At 50.6% G+C, this 13,946-nt stretch overlaps 1 protein-coding gene across 2 annotated transcripts; it reads right to left on the reverse strand.

Moving 5' to 3' along the window:
- Nucleotides 1-488: 488 nt before the first annotated feature.
- Nucleotides 489-13,643, reverse strand: tnksb (tankyrase, TRF1-interacting ankyrin-related ADP-ribose polymerase b). 2 transcript variants are annotated; one of them, XM_067227684.1, is made up of 28 exons: nt 13,190-13,643; nt 12,374-12,598; nt 12,143-12,238; nt 11,992-12,028; nt 11,726-11,801; nt 10,211-10,231; nt 8,711-8,805; nt 8,441-8,507; nt 8,143-8,329; nt 7,796-7,917; nt 7,323-7,414; nt 7,122-7,200; nt 6,274-6,445; nt 5,893-5,972; nt 5,664-5,809; nt 5,346-5,511; nt 5,022-5,241; nt 4,639-4,748; nt 4,296-4,484; nt 3,860-4,100; nt 3,545-3,627; nt 3,272-3,392; nt 3,052-3,149; nt 2,725-2,799; nt 2,482-2,587; nt 2,118-2,304; nt 1,756-1,912; nt 489-1,612 (listed from the first exon to the last, which is right to left on the reverse strand). In XM_067227684.1, the coding sequence occupies exons 1-28, from the start codon at nt 13,641-13,643 to the stop codon at nt 1,526-1,528; spliced, it is 3,789 nt and encodes a 1,262-aa protein (XP_067083785.1). In that variant the 3' UTR covers nt 489-1,525. The 2 variants fall into 2 exon arrangements, with proteins under 2 accessions (XP_067083785.1, XP_067083786.1); XM_067227685.1 differs by lacking the exon at nt 10,211-10,231.
- Between the last annotated feature and the right edge of the window lie 303 nt (nt 13,644-13,946).

Genomic DNA, 13,946 nt, shown 5'->3' on the forward strand with positions numbered 1-13,946 from the left:
TTGTCTCGAACAAACCCCATGTACTACTCTTTGTCTCGAACAAACCCCATGTACGACCCTTACTCCCAGATGAATAGCTACTATAATTTCCCTTACTCCATGAATCCTTACTATGGCAGTGGCTTTAACATGTCTCCTGTTATTGGTGTACAGCCTCCTATCATAGTGGTGGAGAGACCAGCTAACCCACCTATAAGACCCACTCCAAACCCAGGCGACCGAGGTGATGCTTGAAGTCTTACAGCTTAGCGGTTGATGGTAATTTTCTGCCTATTTCTTCCCAGTTCTGGAGCTTTGTGAACAATCTACGGTGTTTGAGGGGAAATTACATTGCTACAGCCTTATGAACAAATGTGTGGTTTTCATTTATGCAATTAAGATTGCATTTTATGTACAAGGTTAAAGAACACAGCAGATACAATACTTACTGCATTCCCATTTTTATGATTTTAAGCTTAATGTATGAATAAAAAAAGACCAAAAAACTCTGGGACAACGTTTATTCAAAAAAGTAAGAGAATCAAGAAGGCCAGAAAGAAATTTAGACTTCATTTACAATTAAACTCAAATGACACTGTTAAACATACAGTTATACACATCCATTTACACAACCTGTACATAAACATTTTTTCCCATAACATTTGCAATTCAAATAACTTAAATAGTTTCTATGTAAAAGTGCAAATCCTTACACATGGGATGTCTGTAAATAAGACCATGGCCATCTGGGTTGTCTGTGGAGATCACGTCATCTTGTGCAACTTACTACAGAATGTTTGAGTAGATGATTGATATCATCTTATGCATGTGGCTTGAGTGATATATTGCTCAATATGGAATACCCCCAAGAAATTGAAATTGAACTGAACCAAAAAAAAAAAAAAGCAGTAATGCATCAGTGAATAAAAAATAAAAAAAGACAGCATAGCAATTGGGTCGAATGAACCATGTGATAGAATTTTCTGTTAACACATCACAAACGTCAGAAGTCGCTCTGCAGAGTGTACGGAGACGGGGGTGGGGGCGGCGGGGGGGGGTCAGTTGTTATGCGATTCTCCGGGTCAACGAGGCATGATGAGGTGAGAATGGTTAACGGCTTAAATGTGGACACTGCAGAGCGGAGGGCGGGGCTCTACGCTGCCCCTCCCCCAGCAGGGCGGGGCTGTACGCTGCCCCTCCCCCAGCAGGGCGGTAGACTGGGAGAGAGAACCCAGGCACGCTACTGGGCCGTGCATGCGTCCGTATTGTACATGCAGCCAATGCAAAGAAAACTGACACGGTTCACCACAAGTAGGAGAGATAATACACAGTATAGTTCATATATGTCACCAGTCCCTGGTTATTCTAATGGGCTAGATTAATGGAATCGCTTGATGAAAATAAAAAGTTCTCTTTTAGGCATTTACAGTAAGTCGAGAAATAGCAAGAAACACCAAGCGCCCCCCATGGTGAGCGCGGGGGGCCATGTTCAGTAACTGTGTGTGTGTGTGTGTGTGGGGTTGTTGACAGTTGGTCTGGATGAGGACTAGGACTTCTGCTCGGCTCCTGCAGCTGCCTGGGCTGTGCTCTCGGGCTTAAGGATCTGGTAGGTGATGAGATACTCTGGGTAGGCCTGCAACACACCACACGTCAGGTCAGAGTACGAACCATGCCAGCCAAGTAACATCCGTCCCACTGACGTATGCATCATTCCAAACCACAGTTACACTCCCTCCAAAATATATGCGGTTCTCTGGGACGTCTTTGCGCGCTCACCTGCTCTCCCCTGTAGATGACGTACTCGGCGTAGGCCAGGCCGTTGACGCTGGGCCGGCCAATCACAGAGTGGTGTCCGGGGGGGGCATGGGCCATCTTCATGGCGCTGAACTGGAGGAAGGACTTCCCCAGGGTCACCCGGCAGAACAACATCTGCCTGGAGACAGGACAGGAGACATTTAGTCATTTAGCAGACGCTCTTATCCAGAGTGACAAGGTCAGCGAGACAAGGTCAAACTACAGCGAATCAACAGTTAAAAAAAATATATATATATATCCATTACACATAAAATTATAAAAGTGTAAAACTCTTATTCCATGATGTGAAAACACACTTTTGTACAAGTTTCTTTTCTCTTTACCTATGGCACAGGTAGCAAGAGCGGTCTTTGTGCGTGGGACAGCCCGTGCCTCCCCCAATGCCGTAGACATACTGGTTACTCTTGGAGGAGTTCTCCGCAAAGTAGATGCCCGCGCCGAACATGCCTCCGATGTAGGCGTGGCGCTCGTCAAAGCCTTTGTGGATGATGGCGTTGATGAAAGGAGAACCTGGACCCGAGGCAAGCGCAGAAACACCATTCAAGTCAAACGCTGTTATGATCGTACATCACTCGAAGGATGATCAAGGACTATCTTGATCCGGGTTCAAATCCTCCCGCGCATCGATTTGGATAAAAGCGTATGCTAAACGAATACATGACATTGGATTCTATTGAGCGTAGCTACCATGGAAGAGCATGCGCTCGTTGTGGTGGTTGTGGTTCTCGTCTGCGATCTCCTTCTGGCGGTGTGTGTAGCGCTCCCTCAGCTTCTTGTTCACCACTTTCTGGATCTGAGGACACAGATGCACACGCGTTCAGGTAAACAACAGGTTACAGGTGACGTCGGCAGTCAGGCCACTTGTAAATCAGGCGAGAGGAGGTTTCTAGGTGGCGTGGTGAGGTGGGGTAGTGGAGTGTCGAGGCAGACCTTGATGATGTTGTATCTGCTGAACACTCCGCCCGCGTTGCCCCCGTCCCTGTGTTCTCTGATGGTGCTCTGCATCTGCAGGGCACAGGGAGAGAACGCTCCCTTTAAAACACCGTCCGTCTGTTCCATCCGTTCTAGAACACTCCACATTCTATAAAATGGTCCATCCGTTCTAGAACATCTATACATTCTAGAACGTCTCCACATTCCGTCCATTCTAGGGAGGACGTTGGAGTGAGAGGAGCCAATTACGTTCAGCGGTCTGGTTGTTGTGATGAACTGAATGGACAGTACATGAGGCTCCTATAAAAGAGCAAGGGTACCCACCTCCTCTTCCACCGATTGGCCCTCCTTGTCGTCGGGGGCGAGGTCGATGAGGACCGTGCCCTGGTTGGCACAGTGGAATGTCAGGTACGGATTGGCACCTGAGGGACAAACGACCTGGCGTCAACACCCTGACACGCGAGGCTTTCCGGAAACTTCCAGGGGTTTTACTGAGCTACGGCCGTGAGAGCGGCTTCCATTGTCCCGTGACGAGTCTCCTCACCTTGCTGCCCCCCTAGCAGCCTCTCCACCCCCTTGATGAGCTTGTGTCGGTGTCCGTAGGCGTTGATCCCGATCTCCTTCAGCTCCTCGTGACCCATGTCAGCCAGCACGTCCAGGGTGATCTGACACAGCAGCAGGACACAACGCAAACACACACACACGATCCTCAACTATGACATCCATCTCCCTTCACAGTCCTCACACGAGCGTGACGTCACAGACACGGACGGGAAAGGTGGCGGGGGGAGACGACCCCCCCGGCTGCAGGACTCACCTGTTCCCTCTCGAAGATGTCCCTCAGGTGCTCCAAGCCCAGGCTCTTCAGGAACTGACTGATGTTCATGTCCAGCATCACCACTGATGAACAAACAAAGACAAGAAGATAGCAGGGAGATATTTAGCCAACCGGTCAGTAAGTCTTGCTTAGAATTTGGAATGTGCAAAAATATATCCCTCCCCCCCTTGCAAAAAATAAATAAATCCAGAACAAACTTTTCTACATGGGGACCCTTTTCCTACTGATCTTAACCACTAAAAAAACGATGAGTCGTTTTTCAAAGCTCCGGAAAGTTCCGGCAGGGCTACTCACGCTCTCCCTCCTTCCTGTCCGAGCCCGTGGCTCCGTCGGCCACTCCCGAGGCTCCGCCCGAGGCCGCCAGCTCGTTGAGAGGCCCCGCCAGGTTGTCGATGCTGCTGGCGGCCGACAGGCAGGAGGGCGTGGACGCCGGGGAGATGACTGAGGCGCTGACCACCGTGGCCTGGGGCTTGAAGCAGCTGGGCAGGGCGTCCGGGGGCATGGCGTCCATCAGCAGCGCCCGGATGTCGTCCGCCTGGGAAGGAGGAGGGGGAAGGTGATTAGAGGGTTGTAGAGGTCCTTAAGAGCTTGAGTCGCGTCTGACTCCAGGAGATTGTAGATCAGGAATAAAAAACAATCGCGATATCAATGTATTTGCTACTGTTATCAACGGGGTCGTTAAAACCACATGTGACCTGGAGGTGAGGGGGGGGGGGGGGGGGAGTCTCACCGTGGCCAGGTCCAGAGCCGTCTGCCCCTCCTGGTTCTTCATGGCAGGGTCGGCTCCGTGGGCCAGCAGCAGGGCGCACAGCTGGGTCCGGCCCTTCTGGGCCGCCTCGTGGAGAGGCGTGAAGGCCCACTTGTCCGTGGCGTTGACACACGTGTTGTACTTGATGAGGAGGGCCGCGATGTCCACGTGCTAGGGGGGGAGGGAGGGGAGGAGAGGGGAGGCAACGTTAGCGAGCGGGGGTGGAGGTAGAGTTTGATTTTGTACGGGTGAGCAACCTGTGTGGTATCTGACTTGAGGCTGGGGTGCTGCCGTAGGGGGATGAGTGTGTGTGTGTGTGTCCTACCCCGTAGGAGGCAGCGTTGTGCAGGGGGATGAGTCCTCCCTTGTCCTGGGCGTTGACGTCGGCTCCGTGCTCCAGGAGATACTCAGCCACCTCCAGGTTGTTGTAGCCCGCTGAGCCCAGGGAGACGGCAAACACAACATCAGTCACTACAGCCAAGTCCTGTCATCAGACACCTGTCTACAGGGGAGGGGTGTGTGTGTGTATGAAGTAGACGTGTGTGTGTGTGTACGGAGTACAGAGGTGTGTCTGTGTATGGAGTAGAGAGGTGTGTGTGTATGGAGTAGAGAGGTGTGTGTACAGAGTTGAGAGATGTGTGTGTATGGAGTAGAGAGGTGTGTGTGTATGGAGTTGAGAGGTGTGTGTTTGGGGTGGGGGGCTGTTACCTGCCAGGTGCAGGGGGGTGGAGTTGCGCCCCTGCGTGTCTCTGCAGTTGATGTTCTCGGGGCTGCAGAGCTTCTGGACGCGGGCCAGGCAGCCCTTCTTGGCGGCGTCCAGCAGGGCGGCGTCGCCCCGCAGCAGGTCTTGGATGTCCGTGTCCCCGTCCTTCACCATGTCCAGGGGCATGTTCCCGTCCCGGTTCTTCTTGGTCGGGTCCGCTCCGTGCTGGACACACAGAACCCCCACAAAAGATCAGTGAAAAAATTCAAACACACAACATGATATGTTTGACGGCGGACCAGCCGAGGGGCTCGACGGAGACCACCGACCTTCAGCAGCAGCTTGCAGATCTCGTATTTGCCCTTGGCGGCGGCCTCGTGGAGAGGGGTGAACTTCCACAGGTCGGCCACGTTGACCGACGCCCCGTGTCGGACCAGCAGCTCGGCCACCTCGTAGTGGCCGTAGGAGCAGGCGTTGTGGAGCGGCACCAGACCCCTGGAGGGGGGGCAGCGAGGGGGGGCAGCGAGAGAACACAATGTAAATGTCATGTAAAATCTATGTAAATGTCAAAAACTGTATTCAGACAAGACATGTTTGGTCTACGGGGGGGCTAAACGTGCGTCAGGGCGGGCGCGTGCGTCCCGTACCCTTTGTCTTTAGCGTGGACGTCCGCTCCGTGGTGTAACAGGTACTCCACCACGGCCACGCGGTTGTAGCCGGCGGCAAAGTGCAGGGGCGTGGAGTGGCGCCCCTCCAGGTCGCGGCAGTTCACATTCTGAGGGGTGCACAGTTGCTGTGGCCACACAGAGACAAGAGCGGTTACAGAGGGAACGACGCGAGGTCTCGCTGATTTGAAGGGAAAGTCGGGTGGACTACCTGAACAGTGTCTAAATCTCCGGCTTTGGCAGCTTCCAGGAAACGGTAGTCCACGTCAGAGTTGCGAGTCGGAACGTTTTCTGAAAGGCATTTTTTTTTTTTTTATGTTTCAAGAGATCTTAACCAAACCCTGTTAAATCACCAGTAGATCAGGAGATACCCACAAAGTTTTAGTGCTGTCCAGTAGCTTCATTAACAATTCGTAAGTCATATTGTAGGTTCCTGATGCTGAGGTTAAGTCAAAGACAAAACCGAAAACCTGGATCTGTGTGTGAGTATCTGCATGTGTGTAAGAGCATCTGTGTCTGTGTGTATAAGTGTGGTTGTATTTGTAAGTGTGTGTATATCCGTGTGTGTGTGTGTGTGTGTGGGTGGCCTCACCGTTGAGGATCTGCTGCACGGCCTCGTTGCCCATCTGCGAGGCGGTGAAGCCCTGCAGGGACACGATGGAGGGGTCGGCCCCCGAGTTGAGCAGCAGGCGGCAGGTCTGGATGTGGCCTGCCAGCGCCGCCCTGTGGAGGGCCGTCTGGCCCAGCGTGTCCACCGCGTTCACCTGGAGACGCCCCCGCCAGACAGACAGACACACACACAGACCATGGGAAATGTGACTAGGAGAACGGACAGCATGATACCCAGGGCTTTGGTGGTAGGATGGTGTAGGAACTACAAGCAGGGATGCCAGAGGGAGGCCAGGTAGGACTACAAGCAGGGATGCCAGAGGGAGGACAGGTAGGACTACAAGCAGGGATGCCAGAGGGAGGACAGGTAGGACTACAAGCAGGGATGCCAGAGGGAGGCCAGGTAGGACTACAAGCAGGGAGGCCAGAGGGAGGCCAGGTAGGACTACAAGCAGGGATGCCAGAGGGAGGACAGGTAGGACTACAAGCAGGGATGCCAGAGGGAGGACAGGTAGGACTACAAGCAGGGATGCCAGAGGGAGGACAGGTAGGACTACAAGCAGGGATGCCAGAGGGAGGACAGGTAGGACTACAAGCAGGGATGCCAGAGGGAGGACAGGTAGGACTACAAGCAGGGAGGCCAGAGGGAGGACAGGTAGGACTACAAGCAGGGATGCCAGAGGGAGGACAGGTAGGACTACAAGCAGGGAGGCCAGAGGGAGGACAGGTAGGACTACAAGCAGGGAGGCCAGAGGGAGGACAGGTAGGACTACAAGCAGGGATGCCAGAGGGAGGACAGGTAGGAACTACAAGCAGGGAGGACAGGTATACCTTGGCACCGTGCTTCTGCAGGACCTCCAGGACGTCGTTGTGTGCCCTCTCCGCTGCCACGTGCAGGGCTGTCATGAAGCTAGAGAGAGAGAGAGAGAGAGAGAACAATGAGAGAGGAGGCGAGAGAGGGAGAGAAAGAGATGGCTAACGTCAGCACGTCTCCTCCACACCGGGTGAGCGGATCCTGAGCAGGGCACTTACTCCTTGTTCTTCTCGTTGATGTTGGCACCTTTACGCAGCAGCAGCTCCGTCACCTGCTTCCGTTTTGGGTGAGGCGAGGCCACGGCGCAGTGCTGCAACACAGGGACACCACAGTCACGGCGAGCCTGCTATCCCTCGCTCCGCATGGGGAATATACTAGGCTGCCACGTCAATTTCATTCACAATGATGGTTTAGCTTGTGGACTTTGAGAGTGGTCCTTTAATATTGACAGAGTTAGAGAAGCACTTTCATATTTTTACTATCAAGCACTATACTTTTTTTAACTATCGAGCACGACACACATTTTTACGATGGAACTCCGTCATTTCTTTTATGCTTTACTATTTCATCCTGTCAAGCAGCTCATGCTAGGGTCTGAACAGGGTCTTATTCTGTTGGGTTTCAGCTGTCGGGGGTGAAGACGTCGTAGGAACAGAGGCGTCAGTGTGCAGGGCGAGAGGGGGTGTCCTACCAGGGCCGTCTCATTGGTCTGGGGGTGTTTGAAGCTGATGATCTCCAGAGCCAGGGTCTTCTTCACCTTGGCCATGTCCGCCTCTCGGGCCGCCTGGAGCAGTGAGTGACCTTTGAACTCATCTAGGTGTCAAGAGACAGAGAGAGAGAGACAATGAGCACCAACAGCTTGTTCGAGCCTCAGATGACAGCGAGTGTGTAGGAGTGGGTCGGATCCTGGCCTGTATCATTTTGCGCAGGAGGGGGGGGTACAGGATTAGGCTCAGGTCCCCTCCGACGCAACTCGGCACACAGTGCCACTTCTACGGCTCTCCGGCAAATGAAGTCTCGGTCGGCGGCTCTACTCACAGGTGAGCCTCTCTTTGAGCTCCGGGGTGGGGGCCATGTCCACGGCGCTCTTGCTGTGGCAGTTGAGCAGGGTGGGGTCGGCCATGTGACTGAGCAGCAGGGAACACACCTCCACTCGGTTCTTGGACGCGGCCTCGTGGAGGGGCGTGAACTGCCACAGGTCCATGGCGTTCACGCACGCGCCGTGCTGGAGGGGGAGGGATCGTAAGGGAGGTAAGTAACTCTCGACGACGTCCTGAACACGCGGGTCCCACGGGGGACCGGCGGGGGTGACATGCCGGGGGGGACAGACTCTCACCTTGAGGAGGAGCTCCGTCACCTCAAAGTGGCCGTAGGAGCAGGCGTTGTGGAGAGGGACCAGACCCCTGCAATCAAAACATCAATTCAGCATCCAACACCATTCATCATCACGCGTCTTCATGCATCTGAGACTACGACAGGCGTTACGAACCAACCACAGATCAGTTTGGCCAGAATAACCGTTCCTATTCCATAGCAGGGTCACATTTGATCCTCAAAAGCATGCGAGTGTGGCGAACCAGCCGGGAGCGTCTGATGACAGGCTTACCCTTTGTCCTTGGCGTGGACGTCTGCGCCGTGCTGCAGCAGGAGCTGGACGATGCGGACGCGGTTGTAGCCGGCCGCCAGGTGCAGCGGGGTGGACTGGGGGAGAGAGGGGCAGGCGTTAAGGCGCTCACAGCGGCGCTGGGGAAACCCTGCCTCAGGAGAGGCGCACACGCGCAGGCCCGATTAGGATCAGAGTGGGTGGCTACGGCCTGCGGGAGGGGGCGGGGTGGGTGGGTGGGTGCAAGTTGACAACGCTGGGCTGATCCAGCAGTGAGTTTACTGACGGGGTCAACTTCATGTACGAGTGAACTGCTGGTAGCGTGACGGAAGCGCTCATATACCAGGACTAACGTTAGCTTCTCTAGGTGTGGGAGAAAAAACAGGAAGAGGAGACAGATTGGTGTCCTTTTACAGTAAAAGGTTGAAAATCACATGACTTAAGGTAGAAGTCTTGGAGTCAGTAACTTCCGTTGTGGCGATTGTCGTTTTAACTAGCCTGTGGATCCCATCTTCCAACAAAATGTGTCAGGGAGAGTTTGCGTTGGGCGACAGAAATTATGGTGTGTTTGTGTGTGTCTGCACAGGCCAATTCAAATCACATGGTGCACACAGCAGCCAAACAAAACACTGTTAGTGTAGCCAAGCTAAGACACAGGTTAGAATTCCCTACTTGGGGGGGGGGGGGGGGTCTAGCTGATGTGTAGCACGCACGCTAAATAGAAAGAAAACATGGCTATTCATGCAATCGTGTGAAACCGACATCAAGGCAAAACAGAAGACATGGTGAGGGTCATTACAGCATAGCCTGGAGAGGACAAATCAGAGGAGGGCCATATTCGGATGGCATCATTCAGGCGTTTGATGAAAAGGGCAATCGAGCACACAGGAAGGTCAATCCACGAACACAAACCAACGTGACAGCACAGCATCAAAATCAAGCGGTGAGATTCCTCCCCCCCTCCCCATTTTTGACACGGATGCATGACACTCCGTTCGCATTAGTGGTGACGAGAGGACACGGACCACAAACACACACACGAGAACTGAAGTGACGAGATGCGAGTGCGGGGCTTACAGGCATGCACAGGAGATCCCCACCGGGGAGATGGAGTCACATGACAGACAGGGACACCCGCTGAGGAGCGGGAGGTGGGGTGGGGGAGGTGGGTGTGAGGGAGTTAGAAAGGGAGCAGAATAAAGGGAGGCAGAAGGCAAGCGGTGGAGGGATTAGTTGCCTTCCCAATCCAAAAGAGAGGGCGGTAGCTTCAGCTTTAACCCAGGTCCCACACCATACTCACACACACACACACTTCCCACACCATACTCTCTCACACACACACACACATTGGGTGGGGTATATGAAAGTGACCAGTACACCCAGGTCCAACGATGCACAATTACAAGTGATAGCCATCTTATTGGGCAAATAAAACATGGATTAAAGAGAAAACAAAATGAAACAGTGCATCAATCAGGTGGCCTTTATACAAAAGAAACTTACCAGCATTTTTTGGGATGTTGACTGATCGACAAAGTTGCCAGATTCACACAGAAAACAAAAACGAAACAAAAAATTACAAACGGACAACATATTTTCATAGCAAGAGGAAACACACTGGTTACACCATCGAAAGTGTCCTACATTTGACACCATGCTACAGAGGGCGTCGTTCATGAACGCCACCGTACTGTCCCGGCTCCTACAGTACCGAGGATTCTCACCGAGAATCTGGGGTGGTGCCTCATGGGAAAAAAAGTCTCAGTGCCTTGAAGACTTGACACACGGAACTAGGACCCAGGCAGAGTGGACTGCGCTGTTGTCACCAGACCAAAGGGGCTTAGCTGTTGTCTTCCCAAAGCCACAAACATGTCTCACCAGCAAAATAGCAATACAAAAAGAAGAAGTAGGAAATCTATTGCTGATGAGAAAAGTGAAAACTATAAAGCAAAATGACACAGCATAAACACTTTGCTAACCGGGTCTCTTCATGGCATACTAAAGCAGGCCTCTAGACTATGGTTTATTGCCAACTGAGAGATTAATTCTCTGCCGTTTATGAATAATGGATGAGAAGGAAAAAACAGCACACATAAAAAACTTGGTGCCAAACAGGACGAAGGAATAAAAAAAGGTATAAAAATAATCATAATAAAACTGCGAACATTACAAATGGAACATAGCTTGACACACTGACATCTTAAGTCAGAATGCCCCAGGTAAAGGGATGTGCTAGAAAGCACACAACATAATACACCTCTACTCAGATGAAGAAGAGGATCACAATGCTTGATATAATAAAATCAAAAATACCCTCACTCCACAAAATACTGCTGATGACCTGACATTAGAGAGGGTCTCAATTACTAGACTCTTATTACAGGCAATTACCATAATCAGTTATTTCCATTATATGAGCCTCCAATAGAAATAAATATAATGGAGTCCTACAGTTCAATTGTGAGAATATCTTAAGAAAAATTGGATTTTGTTTGTGAGAAAACTGTCCTAATTAAACAGCTAGCAAAAACTCACATAAAAGTAATGTTATTAACAGCAGCAAAAAAAAAAAAACTTTTGTCCCCAACAGGAAGGACATTTTGATGTGAGTTAAATCTGAACTCAGCCTGATAAAGCCGTTTAGACAGATGTGAATGTTTTGAGAAATATCTCACCAGGGGACATTTTTATGCCTGAGCTCATTAAATGTAAGGCTAAGGCAAATATGAGACCACATTAAAGCCGCCCTTGCTTAATCCTTCAGCCATCCAACAGCACAAATCCTCTTAATAAGTACAACATAAACTAATTCCAGCTACCATCTGATAGTGTCTTTAATCCTAAACCAAGAAAGTGACTTTGTTGACATAACTTAGAAACATGTTAAAAATCTTTTCATGTGTTCTTTTGTTCTTTGGAGGCTCTGTCTGGTGTCCTTATACCCAGTGCAGTATGCCGGTGTGTGTCACAATGACACATCACTAAACAGTATGGATATACTGCGGGCAGATATCTTACCTTGCGGCCATCGCTTGCATGACAGTTAACGTTCAGTGGAGTCAGCAGTGCCATGAGTTTCTCTTCATTCCCACTTCTGACATTTCAAACAGACCCCAGAAAGCAGGGGAGGGAGGGGGGCAACAGCATACAGAGTTATGAATTAATGCACTTGCTTGCTGAATAAGTTATTCTTGCCAAATGGGACACTTTTGGAAGTATTTGAAGATATGCATTTCAAATCTGACAAAAAAAAAACTTGAACGAAGTGGAACAATAGTGCTCACCTTGCTGCTTCCAGAAGTTCATCCTTCTTGTATTCGCCTGAGACCAAACAAACGATAAGGTTAGAAACCTCAAGATACACCAGGCTACAGACACACATTAGCACACATGCAAAGACACCACTGAAAAATGAAGCAATGAACATAGTCCCACCGGTAAGAACAGCCTTGGCAGACGGGTCTGCCAGATCCAGGGCAGACTTGCCGTCAGTATTGCGGATATTGGCATCCGCTCCATGTTGGAGCAACACTGTGTGAATTAATAAACAGAATGATTCAGGGTTTCAAACTGCACGAGGAGAAAGACTTAACATCGATATAGGAAAACAAACGTATTAAACTAAGTGGTACGAGATGACCATGCTAACGCCAAATGGGACTTTACCGATGCACACGTCGATCTTGCCCTTGATGGCAGCCTCGTGCAGGGGTGTGTAGTTCCAGTTGTCACGTGCGTTGGGGTCCGCACCTTGGCACAGGAGGAGACTGACTACTTCTGCATGGCCGAAGGAACACGCATTGTGGAGGGGGATAAGACCACCGTCATCTCGAGCGTGCACATTGGCTCCTGTCTGTAAAAGATGCTCCACCACGTCTTTTCTGCCAAAACCTGGAAGGTTAAATACATTTAATTTAATGCATGTATTGAATGCATTCAGAGTACACAAGTGATTTTCACTTAGGCAGTACTTTTTTTCCTTTGGCATTCCAAACTACGATTATATTTACGATGTGTTGGCTTTCCATATGTATTTACAGGAGTAGTTTAGCATAAGTATGAATATTAGCTAAATAATGAAGCAGTATATTTTACAACTACGTTTTTTTGGAGTAAAATTATGTAATCGCTATTATTTGATTTAAAACGTACATACGTAGTTTTAAACGTATTCATTGAAAGTGAGAATGACGATAATTGAGGGACTGATGTTGATTATGGTGATGGGGGGGAGACAGGCCTGCGCTGCGCAAGTGGAGTGGTCAGCAGCTGACAAGCAAGCGAACTGTCGAATAACAATATTGCGGATTATCCATTGCCCGTTAGCACCAACTATAGGATGTGTATTAGGGAATGTGATAGTGCAACGGTGTTTAACTATGCACACAATATCCCTGATGACGTTAATATCTAAACAAACTGAAAACCTAGCTATAGTTAGCTAGACTAGCATAGCTAGCTTGTAGCTAACTGGTTGCTAACCTGCAGCGAAATGTAGTGGAGTCGATTTTCGCCCGGCCATGTCCTTCGCATTCACGTTTACAGAATCGACAAGCCTCTTCACCCGTGATACATCTCCATTCCGACAGGCCTCAAATAACTCCCGGAAAGCTCCCCCGATCCCACTGACACCGTCACCGGGGCTCGTGCCAACAGAACCGGGGCTCGAGACACTGCTACCCCCACCCGAGGTTGTTGTGGTCGAGCTTGTGCTGCTCCCACCCAGGGCCGGGGTCGGAATATCTGGTGAGGCCAGAGGCATCTCCATCCCAGTCCCACCGCTGCATTCACGCTCACTGTCCGGTGGCACAACAATTGCCGTCACCAAAGCCATCGGTGGAGACCCGGGAGGACTGGGCGAAAGAGAACTGTTCCGTGGCGGAGACTGTAAGGTGCTCTGCTGTTGTTGCTGCGAAGAGCGACGAGACACCGCCATTATTGCAGCTCTCTGGCAACAATAAACACCACCCTTACATTTCCTGTGTAAGCCAACTAAACTTCCGGTTAGGGCCAGATTGCGGGGTTTGCACTAAATCTTCTAACGTGTCATTCGTTTTCGCTTCACGTCCAGCTCTTATTTGCTTCAAGGACAGGGATTTGGAATTCACCCAACTACAAATGTCCCCATACGTCTTCTGACATCGAAGTGCATGTGAGGAAGAAACAACTTTTTTTTCTTTAAGAACGTTTTTATTTTTTTTGGAACAGCAATGTCACTACATTACAAAAATCAAACTCT

The sequence above is a fragment of the Osmerus mordax genome, chromosome 24, assembly GCF_038355195.1.
Source record: "Osmerus mordax isolate fOsmMor3 chromosome 24, fOsmMor3.pri, whole genome shotgun sequence".
In the NCBI taxonomy this organism is placed as follows: Eukaryota; Metazoa; Chordata; class Actinopteri; order Osmeriformes; family Osmeridae; genus Osmerus; species Osmerus mordax.

Bases quoted from the DNA above. Each gene is read 5' to 3' on its own strand.
- tnksb (XM_067227684.1), bottom strand. From the start codon at position 13,643: ATGGCGGTGTCTCGTCGCTCTTCGCAGCAACAACAGCAGAGCACCTTA. The intron at 4,749-5,021 runs GTAACAGCCCCC...CCCTGGGCTCAG, and splicing joins CACCCCCCTGCACCTGGCAG to CGGGCTACAACAACCTGGAG. The intron at 1,913-2,117 runs GTAAAGAGAAAA...TCCTGTCTCCAG, and splicing joins TCTTGCTACCTGTGCCATAG to GCAGATGTTGTTCTGCCGGG.